Source organism: Pararge aegeria, chromosome 1 (genome assembly GCF_905163445.1).
Source record: "Pararge aegeria chromosome 1, ilParAegt1.1, whole genome shotgun sequence".
Taxonomy (NCBI): Eukaryota; Metazoa; Arthropoda; class Insecta; order Lepidoptera; family Nymphalidae; genus Pararge; species Pararge aegeria.
The window spans coordinates 18,904,831-18,925,143 of NC_053180.1; the positions used below are offsets into that span (position 1 = coordinate 18,904,831).

The 20,313-nt window shown below is 35.3% G+C and overlaps 1 protein-coding gene across 5 annotated transcripts in view; it reads left to right on the plus strand.

The window, feature by feature from the left end:
* Positions 1–17,534, plus strand: part of LOC120625804 — a 52,424-nt gene extending 34,890 nt beyond the window's left edge. For 4 of the 5 annotated variants that reach the window (XM_039893031.1, XM_039893048.1, XM_039893022.1 and 1 more), the window contains exons 2-5: positions 3,382–3,489; positions 4,710–4,781; positions 14,467–14,629; positions 15,814–17,534. In XM_039893031.1, coding sequence (XP_039748965.1) covers positions 3,458–3,489; positions 4,710–4,781; positions 14,467–14,629; positions 15,814–16,833 — 1,287 coding nt within the window. In that variant the 5' untranslated portion in view covers positions 3,382–3,457 and the 3' untranslated portion in view covers positions 16,834–17,534. The remainder of the gene's footprint in view (positions 1–3,381; positions 3,490–4,709; positions 4,782–14,466; positions 14,630–15,813) is intronic. The other variant, XM_039893056.1, reaches the window with a different exon arrangement.
* Positions 17,535–20,313: the final 2,779 nt, after the last annotated feature.

Genomic DNA, 20,313 nt, shown 5'->3' on the forward strand with positions numbered 1-20,313 from the left:
TGATTTTAAATAACTCCGACAAGTTAGAGATGAACTCGGTCCCTGCTTAAGATAGGTGAAATATTGACCACTGGGTTATTAAAGCTCTAATAAAACATGAGTCAAATATATACACGAGCTATACACAGAGCATATAAATACAAATTTGATAATTTTCCTACTATTAGGCGGATCGTGTTGAAGGTCAAAAATTTGACCGCAAGCTTTTTTATGGTCATAACATAGTAAAAGGAGGTCGCAGTTTGGTACCTACCAGCTACCACCACACCGGCTACTTAGCGTTCCGGAATTAAGACAACATTTAGAGCCCAATTGCCTCGGGATTCTTTTTTGGGGCGTTTTTATTGTTTTTTGTGTAAAAGATGAGGCTTCGCCAATTATTTATTGGCAATGCCTCATCTTGAATAGTAAAGGTTAGTATTGGCGGGCATTTCCATAATGGGAACTGTCCCTGATGAATAGTGAAGATTAATTAGTATTGGCGCGATTTTACATAATGACTCCGCTATTACCAACATTTATCATATGGCTTTAAATGAAAAGGACCATATTTCGGAACTATTAGAGACCTACTGAGTTCACAGTAACCAAGATTTAAAACTTATCTAGTTTTTAGTGATGAATAGTAAAGTAGTATTTTAGTAGTGTAACATTACAATAAAACGCAATATTGACCCGCTAACACTAGATGGCGTTAGGTGTAGTTGCGTGAAATGTAAATCGCGCCAGTAAACGCTTTCCTTTCGGAGACACTTGCCGGACGCTGTAGCCAGGAACCTTGCTATTGGAGCCTACAGGACGTGCTTCCAGCTTTTGCTTCCACTGCGTGGGACTTTAGCCAGGGACACTGTTCTAGACTGTCAAGTAATTCTAAGTGAATTCTAAATACAACTTTGTTCTTCACACGTGTCTTATAATTCCGTCGCCTCGCTCCCGTTTGCTCCGTCGTCACGTAGAATGGGTTATAGTAGTATTTTATTTATTTATTTAGTATTGGCGGGCATGTCCATAATGGGGAGTCATTACCAATGTCTATCATATATATGGCTTTTTGATGAAAATATTCATAATATTTCGAAACTATTAGATACCTACTAAGTTCACAGTTAATGAGATTTAAAACCTATCTAGTTTATAGTTTTCAACTACTAACTTTTTTACTTAGAACTTGTAGCATACGGAATTTTATCGCATGGAGGATGTGATAATGCAAAACAAAAAATAAAAACAAGTATGAGACACATTAGCGCCGATTAATTTCTTAATTGATTCAATTAGCTCGTCAGGAAGTTTATATATCGTTGCCTTGCGGTAACAATGGCCAATCATGCCGCGACCGATTGTATGGTAATGCAACCTTAAAATTGACCCGGTTTCTTTAATGGCGACGAGATGAAGGATATCAGAAACGCTATTGTTATTTATTTATGCGATAAATTTTTAAAGGTTTGTTTATTATATAAATCTTTACATACTATAAAATAATGTTGCTGCCACTTTTAGTACGCTTAGGTCTGGCTGTTTCTGGCCAGAAGAGAGTGATTCAACATATTTTGTAGTTTGAAATAGAGCTTCAATTTCAAATATAAATTTATTCATCACAATACATAACATAACATAACATAATGTTACATTTTTAAAATAAATCTAATTATATAATGTAACCGAGTTTGGGCGCGGCCATTTTTTTAAATTAAATAATTTCATGAATTATAAAAACATAAATACGACATCGATAGTAGGGAAACCGATTTTATTGGGGATGCTCAAAAAAAAAAAAAAACATTTACAGAATAAAAGCATTATGAGGTATTTTTTTAATATTTTATTTAACTCATTGTCATTTTCAGTGTTCCTAATAAAATCTGGCAGATGGTTAAATATTTTTATAGACTCTAGAGCTTATTGTAAAGAGCTCGTCCGGGGATGCTAACGCTAAGCAACATTGTCGCAATGCTGTGTTCCGGTCTGAAGGGAGTTGTTGCCGGTGTAATTACAGGCACACGAGGCATAGGGCAACACTATGCAGGATGTGTTCTTGCATGACCTGGGAGTAGTTGATCTGTTTATAAGCGATGGTTCACCACCATCTAGTTTTGCCATCAATTAATAATTGTACAAAAAAGTATATATGCAAATTATTATAGTACTGAAAAGGCAAGAAATTCAGACATAGTTTTATATGCTTACATAGCTGGCTAAACCTTACGAGCTACTACTACTATACTACAAGTACTATACTACGACAATACGCACATCTCCATCTAGCCCCAAAGTAAGCTAAGAAGTGTAGATAGTATTATTAATCACTCCAAACCACCCCCCATTAACAGATATATACACCCGAAACCGACGCGGGTCGCGTGGAGTATATAATATTATAACATTTTCAAGACTAAAAAGCGAAATATAAGGAAATAAATTATATAGCGGGCATTTTGAATAGGGCATTGTATAGTTTTAATTTTTATCATCCTACTTCCACGTAATTCTGTACAGTGAAAGAAGGGCATATAAACCAACAAACATTATCGTATTTATCGTCAATAAACACCAACGACCTTTGGCGTAACTACAAGAGTAATTCTTGGAGTCAGGAACAAAAGATTTATTTACAACTTACCACGAGTGTTAATGTCTTAGTGAACAAAACTCTTAACCTGTACTTTATATACGCGTATATATTTTGTCGGCGGTCGGAAGTGGGCAGCGGATCGCCCACTTCGCTGGTTTCTGAGTCCATGCTGTGTGTTCGATGCCCACAACTGGAAAATGTTTGTGTGATGGACATTAATGTTTTTCAGTGTCTGGGTGTTTATCTGTATTTTATAAGTATTTATGTATATTATTGATGTATTTATGTTTTTAGAGAACCAAATTGCAGCGCTATCTAGGTATCGGGTCCAGTTTTATTTCTAAAAAATATTTCATACGGCCGGCATTTTTCATGCTTTTACCATTTCTATATTCATCGTAACTTCCAAATGATAGGTTTGATTCGAATAATTTGAAAAGGAATTTGCAGGTACATAATCAATCTTTATAAAGTTCTTAATTTGGATAAGGATTTATTTATATTGTAAGAACAAGGTGACAAAAATGCGAGTCCGACAGTGTTTTTTGCACTCCTTAAAGAAATTAGTTTATATACGACATAGAACGCCTTTCAGAAATAATATAATTATTAATTTTTTCTCAATTCCTTTCCCCACGTTAATATTTATGACACATAATTGAACAATTAAAATAAATGTCTCCACCGTTAGGATATGGATTCTACAAATATTTCTTTAAGTGGAAGCATTCTATCTAGGTTTATTCAATATTAACAAGTTTCATAATGATTTGTCATATTAAATCTTTCTTTTATCATTTTTTCAGATACGACGTCATCTCAAGGAGGTGATGTGAAGATCAGAAGAAACATTGGTCGCAAGCGCTATGTGAAGATAACAAAATGTTGATGAACATTTGCAAATCATGTCAGTAGTAAGTATTAAGAACAAGTACGCACCTACAATTTTTAGAATTCTGTAAACACAAGATCGAAGCGGTGATAGCCCAGTAGGTGGGACTTCGACTTCACTTTCAGAGGTGCGAGTTCGAATCCCAGCACTTATGGCACGCACCTTCAACTTTTTCTGTTGAAGTGCTTTTTTAAAGCAATTAAAAAATTATTTGCTTCAACGTTGAAGGAAAACATCGAGAGGATACCTGCATACCTGAGAGTTCTACATAATGTTTTGAAAGGTTTGTGGAGTCCACTAAATCTGCACTGGGCCAGCGTGGTAGACTACGGCCTCTTCTCATTGTGGGAGGAAACCGTGTACGTCACTATCAATTCTTTTCCCGCGGGTGTCGTACGAGCCGACTGGGGGAATATCACGGAGAACGGGTAGCACCGTCCTCTGTTCTCCTCCAGCACCTACAGCAATCACCAACCCGTCTGCCCAGCGTCTATCAGCAAACCCTTCCGTAGAGAGAGGCCTTTAGTTCAGCAGTGGACTGCTCCCAAACTATCTTACTAACAAAACTTTTTAATCGGAAAAAGTGAAGAAAAAATCTTATGCAATAACGACACAACCAAAACGTCTAAAAATAAACAAAGTAAGATAATATTATTATCTGTGCGAGCATATTTTGTGAGTAACCTGTCAACTTGATCTTCCTCGTGCTGAGGTTCCTAGCTCCATCACGATAAAGTCCAAAGCGTCAAGATAAGGCGTCGGCATACGGTTGCAAAATGGAAAAATTCGGTTAATCTTACTGATACGGGTGGAAAATTGCTGCACGTAAGGTTGCGTTCGCACTAGCCTCGAAAGAGTTTATAGCCTCGAAAGAGAGATATAATACAACTTACATTTTAACTTTGAGTATTTGTGATTTCCCGAGAAATTATCAATTGTTGCCGCGGTAGGCTATGCTCGTTTTCAGAACTTAGCAAGAGGCAAATGTCAAATTTCTTTAACTCCTATTGAGTTGTTTACGCTTTACAAATTCAAAATTCATTTATTTCAAGTATGCCCAGTTTATAACCACGTTTGAAAAGTCTAGTCAGTCTGTTTGTAGTGACTCTACCACCGGTTCGAAAGGCAGATTCCACCGAAAAGAGCCGGCAGGAAACTCAGCAGATTGCTCTTTTTCAACATCATTTTACAGTTTACAATGAATTTATTTATTATATATAACATAAATCAATTGTTTTCCAGTTGCCTGGAGAGTTTGTACTGGTCATGCTGCGAGGAAAGGTTTTGCTTCGACAAGAAGATCGCTACTTACACGTAAGTATTTCAAATTCATATTCAGAACTACTTGTAAATATAACATTGCTTAATAAAGTAAAAATTTTAAGCGTTAGTATGGTTTTGTCTTCTTCCTTCAAATGACAAATTATTGATGAAAGACAGAGCGAAATAATGTAAAAAAATCACCAGCTATACAACGTTTAGTGTACACACTAAACGTTTTATAGGTTCAACAAAAACACATTTTCGACGAAGTCTGTCTTACAACTTCTTTGTGCGTAAATAGCAAAACGAAAATCTTTACCCCATAATCGCTGTTATTTGTGAACTAGGCATATAATTTCCTAAGTAGTTAGTGTAGGCTCTGATCATAGACTTATCATATAACTGAGTATGGACTATGTTTTTGAACATACAATACGTAACGAGGTAACCTCGCATTGTCTTGTGAATTCAGTTTAAAATGTAGCGGGATGACGTATTAGGTATATTTTTATAAATTTAAAATGCATATAAAAAAAAATGGAACAGGCCGTGATTGACAGAGAGTCGCAGGTTCAAATCCTGTCGATTCCGAATTTTTTTATATCCATTTTAAATTTATAAAATTGATATTTCCTCCAAGTGTAGGTAAAAGCACTAATAAAATTATAAAATTATATTAGGGATAAGGCAATTGTATTACACCAAAGCCACGGCCGAAGCCGCCTGCCAGATAAAAAGGTTTATTTGAATCTGTAATCACTGCAATTATACCGTTTATAGTAAAGTAAATAAAATATCTGTGATATCTGGTTTATTATTAATCCACGCTATCATCTGAGATATATCACTTCGATGAATGTACAGTGACTTTATCGCTTATCACACAATCGGTATATGTTCGCGAATACCAAGGTCACTTATCCACTTCACATTGGAGATATATGTTGCTTTAAAATCGAGAACTCATGGCTGGTAAATTATTGTATGATTAAATAAACTGTGGTGACAGTAGATCAGAATATTTTTATTTATTCCACCACACATTAGCCCTTGACTGCTATCTCACCGTCTTGTAAGTGTTTAATGAATGAATGAATGAATACACTTTTATTGCACACCAAAGAAAAAAAGTAGTTACAGAGATATAAATTAACGCTCTAAGTGACCCTTACAAGCTGGATTGTGGGGTGAGACAGGTGGGGCTTTCGTCACCAAGGCTTTTTAACCTGTATGTCAATCGGCTGATAGAGGAGCTCAGCAGAGCTGGGGTCGGGTGTTCTGTGGACGGCGTAACCATGAACAACTTTAGTTATGCAGACGATATGGTTCTGTTGAGCCCCTCGGTCAGTGGTTTGAGAGGGTTACGATCTGCGAGGACTATGCGAAGGTTAATGGGCTCAGCTCCAAAAAAAGTGAAGTTATTGTTTTTAGGGGAAATAACAAACCGATAAATTTTAAACCATGTATACAATTAGGTGGAACTCCCCTGAAACAGGTAGCTGCGTTCAAATATCTAGGGCATATAGTAACCGAACGCCTGGGTGACGACAGCGACATGGAACGTGAGCGCCGGGCGCTGTCAGTTCGAGGCAATATGTTGGCTCGCAGATTAAAGATAACCCTGTTTAGAGCCTACTGTCAATCTTTCTACACGTGCAGTCTGTGGACGAACTACACGCAGCGAGCCTACAGCGCCCTGCGTATTCAATATAACAATGTGTTGAGGGCGGTGCTGAGGAAGCCTCGACACTGCAGTGCGTCAGCAATGTTTGCGGACGTTCGTGTGGACGATTTCCTCGCGATCATGCGTAGGCGTTCGGCGTCTATGTTGTCAGGCTTGTGAGCAGTACCAACACCCTCCTTAACACATGGGCCAATAAGCTGGATAGCCCCCTCTGGAGGTGCTGGAATGGTGCACACACGGGCTATAGGAGGGCCACACCCAGAGACTGGTTTGTTGGGCCGGTATAGTTTAGGATTTAAGTTGTCTAACATAGGATAGTGGTTTTGTATTGTTACTAACATTATATTTATTTATTTTAATATTTGTTTCGTGTTTAATTATTAGTATTTTATTAATTTTAATTATTTTTATTATTATTATTATTATTATTGTTAATTTAATTTGTGCTTCATTTTATGTTATTTTTAAAAACTGTTAAGTGCACACTATATGGGCTATGCCTGAAATAAAATTTAATTATTATTATTATTATTATTATAAATACATATCAAGAGAGTACGATTGTGAGAGTGTTGATGTAGTCTCAAAAAAAAATCTAAATTCATTTATTTTAAGTAGGCCTATTATAAGCACTTTTGAAACGTCAAGTCTGTCTGTGTGTAGTGACTCTACCACCGGTTTTGAAGGCAGATTCTACCGAGAAGAAGCCGGCAAAAAACTCAGCAGTTGCACTTTTCCAATATCAACAATTAACATTTTAAAATTCATTTTTCTATCTTGTCAGAGATAAAAGTGGAGCCGGAAGCTTCCAAGCAATCTTGTCACTAAGAAATTCATCAATTGTACCTCGCTGTAATAAATGTGTTTTAACACATTCTTTAAACTTATGCATTGGTAGGTCCAAAATTACCTTAGGAATCATATTTTATAAGTCTGAGTTGGTAACGGACTTACCTGTTAGGGGTAAGGCAGCTATATTATACTACTAATCGACATCGTACCGGAACGCTAAATCGCTCAGCGGCACGTCTAAATACAGTTGTAGGCCACTTATTCTTTCCGCGGGTGCAGTACGAGGTGACCAAAGGAATGAATACACTTTTATTGTACACCACATAAACATAACAAATTAACAGTAAAAATTTAACAAAAGGTATACAATTTGGCGGCCTTATCGCTACATAGCGATCTCTTCCAGGCAACCAAAGGCGCTAAAAACAGCTCAAGAAGAGAGGTAGGTGGTGCATTTAACTGTACTGTGTTGCAAATAAACATGCATAAACCTATATATACAAATATAATATGTACATATAACAAACTTACAATAAAATATATAGATAGTGATAATAATTAATATATACCTATATAGGTAAATATATACAATAATGTCAAACCACAAATAAAACAGAAGGGAATAGGCAAGTTAAAGATCCGCAGATGCAGACAGAAAATGATCTTTGACAAGTTTTTTAAAAATGGTAATAGACTGTGCCTCTCGGATTTCAAGAGGCAAGGCATTCCAAAGCTTAACAGCCTGAACAGTGAAAGATCGGTGGAAGAAAGATGAATTATGTGAAGGCACCCTTAAGATCAATTTCCTTGCAGTACGGAGAACTTCACCAGGGCGACCAACGAATTCAAATTTTTCCTTTAAATAAGGTGGAGAAGAAGGAAAAAACAACACACAGTAGAGAATAGAAAGAATGTGCAAATTCCGGCGAAGTCGAATAGGTAACCACTTGAGACGAGAGCGAAATTGTGATACATGGTCATATTTACGAATGTAAGGGAGAACGGACTGCAGCGTACTGCGAACACCAACTCGGCTGCCCAGCGTGGTCAGTGACAGAGGCCTTTAGTCGTGTACTGTTAAATGCTATTTATGAGCCGTCAAACTCCAACAATCCGCATTGGAATAGCGTGGTGGATTTATGCTCTAAAACCCAACAGGTTTTTTTTTAATTGAAGCAGTTAAAATATGACTGCTATAATAGTGAAGACAGTGGCGTGCATACTGGATATACGCAGGGTATGCACTAAGCGGGAAGATGATATAAAATTAAAAAAAGCTCCAGTTCCAGTTTAAAAAAACTTAAGCATAAGCATTTAAAGAGTTATAAAAAGTTTGATGATTTTCTTTGTTTTATATCATCTGCATACCTTGTGATCTATGCACGCCACTGAGTGGAGTCAAACATCATAAGAAAACCTGCATTTTATTATAATAATTTTCCATAATGTTTTTTTAAGTCTACTAACACTCGCACTTGGCGAGCGGGGTGGACTACAGTCTAAACTTTTCTCATTCTAAGAGGAGACTTATACTTATATATTTACTATACTCGTTACCTGTAATGAGGTGATAATGAGGAAGCCCACCAATCCTCATTATAGTAGCTCGGTGGGCTTGGTGATTTAAACTACTCTCTTTAATGAGAGAGGAGGCCTGTGCCCATCAATACGATGATGATGAAATTTTTTGTTTTGTTATTTCTTGTTTTTGCTTTTAATTTGTGCAATTAAGACTTTATCTATCTTTCTATCATAAGATAGGTTTTATTATGAAGTGGCGAGTTTACTGTTAAAGTATTTCCACTGCATTTCGATATTTTTTACATAACAAAGCGACATGGTGATAATTCTGCAAAGAAAATATAATCATTATTTCAGCAAAACAAAATTTCACTTGTCATAAATTATAGTTGTCGTAAATCCCCTCTAATATAATGTGTGATAAAATTATATTCAAGGAAAATTTCAAATAAAGTTAAATGTAAATTACACGCGACGTGTGTTTGACAACAATAAAACATAAATCATGGCTAAGTACGTTTTGTTTTATTTAATTACTTATAAATAGGTATTAAATAATAAAACAATATTACTTTTTATATGCATTAAAATTAAAGGATTGTTTGAACAACCGGCTTAAAATATACTCAAGACTTAAAATATACTAATATGGTATGTGTAATAAACCTAGTGTTTGGAGCAGCTAAAGATTCGTTTCAATTATTTTTTATTTATCAGACTAAAAAGCATTAAATAAAGTGCAATGATTTCTCTCTTTCTTTATCAATAAATTGACATTCGAAAGAAGAAGACATCAAATAGCGCAACTAAGTTTATTATTAAAGGGTAGTTATCGATTTACTATTCACCTTTCTCTTCTAATGACAAGAATCCGCTTTAATCTTTTAACAACTCGGAAAATGTTAAAAAGATCATCGTAAAATTTTAAGGGGACTAATATAATATAAAAAAATTGGACTGTGCCTAGATAGAGGACACAGGAGTACTCTATCATAAGAAAGAAGAGGGAAGCGAGGGAGAGAGGGAATTAGAGCATTAACTCACCATGCTGCTCCAATGTGGCTAGGCAGGCTTGAGGTAATAATAAAAACCGGAACCAGCTTTTTGAAGCAAGGGGGTGGTCACTGTTAAATTCCTAACCCAGGACTGATCTAACAATATTTGGCCCCCCCGGGCCTTTCCAGATCCATAAACATATATGCATAAACTGCTAACCTCTTAACCAACGATGCAGATATGACTTACATGATTTGACTAATAGCAGGAACCGATGACCTAACGTGCTCTAGACAACGAAAATAGTTACTGTACATTTGGTACTCTACCGAGAAAACGCCTATATAATAAACTGATCCTTAGTTGAATATGCTACTAGTAGATACTAGGCCAACATCATTATGAGGTAGGTAACTATTAAGTTAATATGTACAGTTGGTAACCAGACCGAGAAACACAGATACAAGAACCTGATCTTTAGTCGAATATGCTAGTTGTAGGTACTAGGCCAACATACTTTTACGGTATATATAATATGTGCACTTGGTGACCCGACCAAGAAACGCCAATACAAGGACCTGATCCTTAGTCAAATTTATACTAAGTACTAGGCCAGCATACTTTTAAGGTACCTAATATGTACACTAGGTAACCAGACCGAGAAAAGCCAATACAAGGACCTGATCCTTAGTCGAATATGCCAACTAAGTACTAGGCAAACGAATTTCTTAAGTTCCTGATATTTAGCGACTATGTGAACACCCTGGTATACCGTACTGAAAATATCTGCACACAATGGCTCGTGCTGCGTTATTGTTCATATCGTTATTTACAATACGCTGATATTTACAAGTGCATTGAAAACATTATCAGGATTTATCCTCTTGCTGTTATCGCTAGTGATATAATTTTATTTTTGCAATTAGGCTACATATACACTACAGAGCGGCTATTTAAGATGTATTTAGACTAGAGCTTTTTGTGGCAGCCATGCTTATTCTGCCGCTAAGCAGTATTGTCGTGTTCTGGTTTGAAGGGCGTGGTTGCAATGTCGTTTTCATTTAATGACAAGGACAATGTAATGGAAAGCATCTGGCTCCGCTTTCATCTCTCACAAGATAGAAAAGAATGTTAAAATGTAAAATGTAAATTGTTGATGTTGGAAAAGAGCAACTGCTGAGTTTCTCGCCGGCTTCTTCTCGGTAGAATCTGCCTTCCGAACCGGTGGTAGAGTCACTACAAACAGACAGTCTTGACGCTTCAAAAGTGCTTACATTAGGCCTACTTGGAATAAATGTTTTTTTTTTAATTATGAGCACATGAGGTTTAATACCTTCGCTTCACTTTGTTGTCATTGTCCATAGCATGCCAGTGTTGTTAAGAATTGCTCTGTTTGAAGGCGATGGTTTTTCACCCAATACAGCTAGCTATGTGCTTTGTATGTCTATTATTAATATAAATAAAGCAATGCAAGGTAAACAGGCGGTAGCGTCAAATTTTTTATTCAAATTAAAAAAAAACTAATTTCAATCTCAATGTTGTAAGAGATGCAGTTTCAAATGGTAACAGGCTAACCTATGGCAGTTAAATTAAACCCTTGCTGCTAAAAGGTTTCTAGGCGCCATCGTACCAGCAAGCTAAATTGCTTAGCGGCAGGTCTGTGTCGGTAGGGTGATAACCTGCCACTGCGTATGTCAGAAAATGCTTACTTGGCTAAGCTGCGAAATTTTATGACATGGGTTTTAACTAGTCTTGTATTAGCGGAGAAAGTGCCATGTGAAGAAATATGAGAGTTAGAAATGCGAGGTAGTTCAGTTAGCTATGGCCTAAGCGTATCGACTCAAAATCAATTCATCTTCAATTAAGACACTGGAATATAACTTTTATGTTGTTGTTGCCTTAGTAAATAAACAAAAGGAATTGCGAAGCTATACACAGGTTAGCCCACTACCATCTTCGACTGCATCATAAATTACCACCAGGTGAGATTGCAGGCAAAGGTTAACCTGTGTGGAATATAAAAAAAAAGCTAATGTAACAAAATAGCTTTATTAAAAGGTTCGTAAGGTTTGGAGTTGCTAGACAAACGCGGCTAGAAAAGATTTTCCATTGTTTTCTAATTACAATGATCGGGTGATTTTAAGCACATCCAGCAGAGGCAACAGGCAGGAGATAAAAATGATATCCCCGATTATATCCGCTGACAAGGGATATAATCGTCCGATTGGCGCAGTTTGCAGCGACCCTGCATTCTGAGCCCAAGGCCGTGGGTTCGATTCCCACTACTGGAAAATGTTTGTGTGATGAGCATGAATGTTTTTGAGTGTCTGGGTGTTTATCTGTATAATATAAGTATTTATGTGTGTTATATTCATAAAAAAATATTCATCAGCTATCTCAGTACCCATAACACAAGCAGCTACGCTTACTTTGGGGCTAGATGGCGATGTGTGTATCGTCGTAGTATATTTATTTATTTATTTGCAGGTGGACACATTAATGTGTCCACCTGCTAAAGCAGACATGGAATAGGATAAGTTTACCCCCGTTTATTACTACACACGCCGGACGCCACCCAACTAGATGGAGCGACGACCTCCGAAAAGTGGCAGGCATCGACTGGATGAGGAAAGCTGCAAATAGGGAAAGTTGGCGCTGCCTGAAAGAGACCTATGTCCACCAGTTGACGCACATATTATGATCATGATTATTACAAATATATTATTTGGATATTATATCCACCTGTGCGCCAGTGCTCTGACAGTTGATAAATTTGTAGAAGATAAATTTTTATCCTTTCCCGGGGAGATAATTGTCTCCTGTCCATTCTAGCCGTGCTGAGAACACATCCACACAGCCTTGTGGACAGGCGCCTTTAGAAAGTAAGAAGGTAGAAGGTCTAGATACAATGTCATTATTATCAAAGTTGCTATTAATAGGATATTATAAGAAAGGTCGTGCTTATCAAACATTGAATATAAACACGGGTGATTCACAAATGAATTCTCACCACACACTGTATTCAACAAAAGCATTAAAATTTGAATACGAACTCCGTAAAACTATATATTGATTCGAAATTGCTATAAAATTTTAAAAATATAATCATCATATGAAACCATAAGCCACCCCACCCACCTGTCCACTATGGGGCACGGGTCTTCTGTCTCAATGAGAAGGGATTAAGGCCGTAGTCCACCACGCATGCCCAGTGTGGTTTAGTGGACTCTACATACCTTTGAGAACATTACGGAGAACTCTCAGGCATGAATGTTACCTTACGATGTTTTCCTTCACCGTTGAAGTGTTATTTTAATTACTTAAAGCTAACATAACTTGGAGGTGCTTACTGGGATTCAAACTAAGTCCTAAGCTATCACGGCGTTTAAAAACATAATTCTTGGATATAAAATACAATTTACGGTTGTTCCATAAACGTGTGCTGTAGCTCTGATGTGATTAAAAGAATTTTAGGATCACAGTAATAGAAATGTGGATATTTACTAGGAGAGATCAGAATACACAATATGTACCTACACCTAAGTGATCGTTTCTCAGGTCTATAAAATTATTGTCACGTTCTATTACGTACTCGTACTTACGTAGGTATTCAAAAGGGAGGTTTGTATGAGCAATGCAACTCATAAAAACCACTACGAATTATTATGTATCTGTTGCCCGCGTACTCTTTAAAAATCCTTTGGAAATAGCTTCGTGAGATTAAGCCAACTAAGAGAGATTTTCTCTTAGTTGACGTTATATAAATTATAACAATTATGATAATAAACATAACAACAAAAGCTGATTAGTTATAGCAGCAAGTTCATTATAGATTGAGCTAAAAATGTAGGTATGTTCATTGATTCTAACAAATAAATACGTTGTTTCTATTATTATTTACTTCTTTGTATGATTAGATCATTTTTAATTATTTAGCTTAAACAAGTACGTAAATTGAATCAGTTAAGAATATGCCTTAGTTAAGTAACAATAATAGGAGCAATACAGTTGCCCAGTCTATTGAATTATGATAAACAATCATTATCATCTTATTTGATGTATCTATGTTCTTGTTAGGCTCGTATGGAATCAAGATGCTTGATCACAACAATCACTATCTTGTTAGGAATAACCAAATTTTTTTTAGAGTGTATTACTGTCCGTCTTTTCAACTAATTCTATGCTAAAAATTAAGTTGATGGGTTGCTTAGTTAAGGCGTTAGAAGGAAGGACAAATAAACAAACAAACAAACACACTTTCACATGTATGTTTTTAGTAAGGAAGTCAACCATGAAGTTTCTCTGGTCTGGTCTGGCTTCAGTAGTGACCAGTTACCACCCTACTGACAAAGACGTGCCACTAAGCGATTTAGCGTTCCTTTATGATAACGCGCAGAAACCGATTAGGGGTTTGGGTTTATTTAACCCCCGGCTAAGTTTGTTGTGGGCTTCTCCTTAGTCCAGGGCGCGTTCGGAAGCCTCGTAGCATTAGTTTTAAGTTTAAGAATGTAGTTATCGCCATCACTAGTCACTACTATGTTCACATTTTGTATTTAATCGATGCATCAAAAGTGCTATATTTGTGCCTATTTGAATAAAGAAATATTTGACATATATCAAAGTCATGATAGCAACCATACTATAACAGGTTAGCCCATGACCAGCTCAGACTGCATCATCACTTAGCAGTTGAGATTGCAGTCACAGGTTATTCAGTATTAAGAAGTATGAATTTCGTTACAGTTTAGAAGATGAGAAGCAACATGCAAATGGCTACGCGAATATGGGTGCAAGTCTGGACAGCGTGGTCACGCAGCAGCCAATCAACAATAACCATCTACCCCAAAGAGTCATAGCGAACAGAGAAGTTAATGAGCTACCCCTGCACGCTGACAAATTATACGAGGTACTCTACTGACTTATTGAAAATGAAAGAGAAAGCACGTCAATCCTTTTGTTTTTCATCATCAACATAATTTTAACCAGTGGTCGTCAACTGTTGGTCATAGGAATTTTATAGAGAGGTCTTGTGCCGTTTGGGTCCAGCAGCTCTCTATGACTCGCTTAATGTCATCCGTTTACCTCTAGTTGATACTAAAAAATAATAGAGGATTTGCATGCACATATTTTATTTGATATATTTTTGTTAGAAAGTTGCCATCGGTTTGTCATCATAATCGGTCTATACTATTGAACAAAAAAAAATTCAACGCTATATATAGTACTTAAAGTTTTTTTTTTAAATTAGATAATATAAAAAAAATATAGATATTTCTTTATTTATAAGTTCTAAAATAAAGTAGAACATTAATTACATATAAAAATACTGCTATAATAAAATATCACAATTTAAAAAAAAGAATTTAAAGTTTGCAATTTATTTTCTATTCGGTTCCAGTGTCATTTGTTTTACGACACATTACATCTGATCGATGGCATCGCGTTTCAAATATGTATTTGAAATTTCCACTGCTAAACGTTAAAAGTTAAATTCTTCATTAATGAATAGTCAAAAAGAAATTATAATCAAAAAAATTCATGAATAAATCATTGTGAATAAAGTATCTACCTAACTACTTAATCACAGTCGTATTATTACTATTCTATTGTTTCCTAAGGGGCAGACTTCTTTACCCGAGTTCAGGCCCTGATTGTATTATAATAATACATACTTCTTAAGCCACCACCAAAGTCAAAGGAAAAATATTTTATTGAAATTTGCCCCTAGATGCCGCGTTAAATGTGGTATAATTTATGCAGTTTAATCTAATGGCCTGTGAAAGGATTATTATCAGTAAATAAACCATATTGATAAGTACTACGAATAAGTAGTAAAAATAAGTATAGATATTTCAAGACAAGATCTCGACATTGATGATAATATCTCTTAAAGTAAACAGTTGCGAATCGCAAAGATAGTGACGGATTTGGATAAGATTATTTAGTTTTGATGATCTTGACTTTTGTAAAAATAAACATAGTTGTTTAAAATTATTGATACCGTACTAAATTTTGCATGATAAAGAGATATTACAAGTTCTAAATAATATTTTCTTGCAAATGACTGTGAATAATATTTTACATTTCCAGGTTTTTTCTAAATCGCTGATATTTAGAGATGAACACGAATTAAAAAAAGGCAGCACAAATTCGCTTGATGAACTTGAAACAAAGTCTGAACCAGACTATTTATCAGACAAACCTAACAGAACAAAAGTTTATTTCGAGGACGAACTAGATTCACCCGTTACAGACTTTGAGATTATGTTTAAAGATGAACTCAATTATGAAATGTTCAAAATTGAAGAAGAAGAAGAGGAAGATCGCAATAGCCCGGATACTGAAGAAGGTCTGACAATGAATGTAGCTATTAAGAAGCAAGATGTGATTAAAACAAGTACAGTCACAATAAAAGGCGAACCCAAACTTGCAACTCCACATAATATATACGAATATGATCCAGTTTCAATGTTGACCCTACCGCCCATTTTATCGTTACCAAGAGTTGAAAGTGTTAAGGGAATATTGCGGACAAATAGTACCAAAACATTAGACAGAATAGACAGTGGGGCAAGATTATCAAGACCGACACTTAACAGGGTTGAAAGTTTGAAAAATATGGATCCCAATAAAATTAACAAAGTGTTGGCAAGAGTGCCCCATAGAAGTGCATCATTCTTAAATATCCCAGCACATTTAGTTCCAGAAAAGCCCCCATTAACAAAAAGCAAATCTACGGTAGGAGTTCCATCGTTGGCATCCAGTGAATTAAAATTAAGTTCACTCCCAGATACACCAATTATTAAAAGTAATAATCTGCCAAGATTCTTTGCAGACAGTCCATCGTTTATACCTGATTATAAAGAAGAAACTAGTCTGCAAAGTATAAAACAGCAGTCTGCCAAGATGTTACAAATGAACGACTTTAGCATGCCCCGTTATTATGGTACAGTGTCAAAGTCTACAGAACATTTATCCGTTCATGAGAGTAAATCTATGCCTGATCTAAGAAATCCAACATCGACTGGCAAAGTTAGTAAGCGACTGGTAAAGTTAAGAAGTAGATTAAAGCCATTAGTAATAAGAAAGAGTTCGGAGGAAAAGTTATGAGTTATAAAAAAGTATTAAAGAAGTATTTTGATGTTAGTTTATTGAGAGTAATTTTAAGAGCTCTGATCAAAGAATAATTGCTGGCAAATTGTACAAACACAGTAATTAGTTATTTTTTTTTTGTTTGACGGATATATATCATAAAGAGAGAAGAGTATGATTAAATTATTATAATCGTATGATAACTGAGAATACAATATGTATGACGTTTCATTGTGTGGACCATTAACTTGACTTTGATGAGGACATTCTGACTCAATTGGAAATTAGTATAATTTTTATAACAATAAATATAATTAATTATAAATTATTTTGCACAATATTCAATGAGTGTCAATAAATTTATATATTTTTTTAAATTGACTTTTTAAAGCATAGTATTTGTATTATGTTGCTCAAAACGACGTACCTAGTGATTATGAATATTATTATATACATAATTGTACTTAACAACAAAATTTGAAGTAAATTAAATTTCTAGTCACAAATTAATCTTACTTAACTATAAGGACTGCTTGACGAATCAGTAACTATTAACTTAGTATAAAAAATGACTAATTTTATTTTCTTATGTCTTGCAAATAAAGATAAACCTGTACAAAAAGAGTGTTGAATGTGGGAAGGCTCATGTTAAATATTTTGTGTTTAGTTAATCGTTGTTTAGAACTAGCATAGATAAATTATTAAATTAATAATTATATTATAACAATAATAATAAATAATATTTGTTTTTATTGATTATTATTATTATTATGATTATAAAAAAAGTTTATATAGCTACACGATAATGTTAAATGTTCACTACCAAACAACAAACGTTTTAAGTTACCTAATTACTTACTTAAATAAAGAAAATTTGAATTGTAGTGTGTAGTTTCTCTTTTGTTAATACTATAAATAAATACAGAGAGCATGTAACCCCAGACCCACGCCCTTGCAAATATGGACATCTTCAATCACAAGATGAACAGTAAGCAAAACAACCCAATATGTTTGTATATAATGTTTCTCTCATCTAAAAAAAATACTCGCTCGTAAACAGAGTGACACTTCTCTGGGCATGTAAGAAACACGTCCTGCAACGTGCCGCCCTGTGTCCATCAACGTAGGTGTTATACCCTATACCCTTCAATACCCAAATAATAATATATTAAGAAGACAGTATAAGCTATTAAGAAGATGCCAGACGTTTGTGTGCGAAACGTGCTTTCATACTAGAGACTGTTATGTCATGTTATGTCGTGGGATAAAAAAAACGCCACAGCAGCGTTAAGAGTTAATTAATTATTTTAGTAGATTTTTGTACAAGTTATTTTTTCCTGCCTGCAAAAATTACATGAAAGAAAGTACGAGAAATATAGACGTAATCTTTTAAAAAAAAGGAAATGAACATTAAAATAATGGGATGCAGAAACAGGAAACATCGAGTGGAGCCGGGAGCCACTCTACAAAAAAGACATACCTATTTTATCTCTCCTCTTTCTGAAGCTTGCAAAAAATCTTGTCTGTCTGCTTTGAATCATTGTATCTAGCCTCTTTTGCTCAGTTAATTCTAAATTAAACTACCAGCCAGACGTCAATAATTACCTTATAGACTTGACATACAATTTTAATTATTTGCCCTTCCATAATTCCACAAATTCTAATGGGGTTCAAAATATACGAAAACCAGTCTTCCTTCCAACTTTTTTTCGACAAAGAAAATGCCTGGCGATTACCACTCCGATGGAAGTTACGGAGTGGTTATGTGGAGTTTGCATCCACCAAAAACGCTGTGAAGGTATGCTATATACCTATAGGCGAGAATACGGGATGCACCTGCGTACTCACTGCACTCCCGACAAGCCGAATCTTCCACCTTGTATACATACAAAAGTTATTTCAAATTCGCTCCTCTTGGATGTTTGGGTTTATAATCCGCTGAAAGCATAGTATGATACCGATTTTTATAGCTCTGAGGTTTTTATTCAATACTATAGTATTCCGAGTTTGTTTTATATGATGCACTACAGCGTGGGATGAAATAGTTTTCAAAGTTGTCTACACAGTACAATCGTGATGTAGAGAGAGAGAGATACAGACGCTAACTTGCAACGTCATCCATTGTAAATAAGCGATCGACAGGTGGGAATACCATTTTTCGTCTGGAAGTATAGTTTTTTTAATGTACAATAAGAAAATTAAGAAGTTAGTTTAGATATATAAAAAATGGATACAGTGAAGTGTGTCTTTTGTAAAACTTGTACGGACGAGCGAGTGATTTTATTTAATCCAATATCATTGGATAAATGTAAAAGATTATTAAAAGTCAGGACACATTTTTCGCTCAAATTTTGTGATGTATTGCTCCCGTCTGAAATAAACAATGAACAGGGCTATCATAGCAGATGCTGTAGAAGCTCTGCGGCAGTGAAGGGAAAATATAAAACCAAATACGCAGTGCAGAAATCAATAAAATATGCATCATCAAACAAACGTCTTTTAGACGATTACAATATGCCTGGTTTTGAAAATTTACCACACGCTAAGTCAAAACCGCCGAGGTGCGTATTGATTTTTATAAGAAGATAAAAATAACATATTGATCAGTGCTAAGCTAGCGGTGATCTATGACTTTGTCCGCTTTGTGTTTTTGATTTTCCGTTTTCTGCAATAGATCTATAAGAGTAGCTCTTTCTTGAGGTTTCACTTTCACGTTAACGAATGTAATGCCATGAACGTTAACCCCTCCCTAACCGCCCGTCATATATATTTCTAAACATTTATTTGTTATGCATTAAAATCTCACCTTTACATAGCTTTTTCATGGTGAAAAAAAATATTAAAATTGGTCAAGTTGTTTAATAATAATTTGATACCAACTAATTTCAATCTTCGTTTAGCGTTTTAACTATGCATCTAAATAACAAACTATGGAAGGCATAGTTAATCTTCATAAATAATAAACAAATATACTACGACAGTACACACATCGCCTTCTAGCCCCAAAGTAAGCGTAGCTTGTGTTATTTGTACTAAAATGACTGATGAATAGTTTTATGAATAATATACATAAATACTTAGAATATACGTATAAACACCCAGACACTGAAAAACATTCATGCTCATCACACAAACCTTTTCCAGAAGTGCGTATCGAACCCACGGCCTTGGGCTCAAAAAGCAGGGTCGCTGCAAACAGCGCCAATCGGCCGTCGAAGAATAATATTCAATTGTATCATAAGACAAATGTCTTCATGATACAATTGTTTTTTTTTAAAGATTTGTGCCTATCATATGCCTTTTAAATGATGATTGGAAGTATTATATAAAATGATTGATGAGAGTTAAGATTTTTTTGGAAAGAATGTTAGGTAGCCTCAGCGAACTTTTTCTTAGATCGACTATATATATCACAATTTTAGGCTGCAACTTTACTATTATTGAAATAAAGTTTAACGATTGACATCTGAAGATTCCGGACGTAGATAATATACTAAC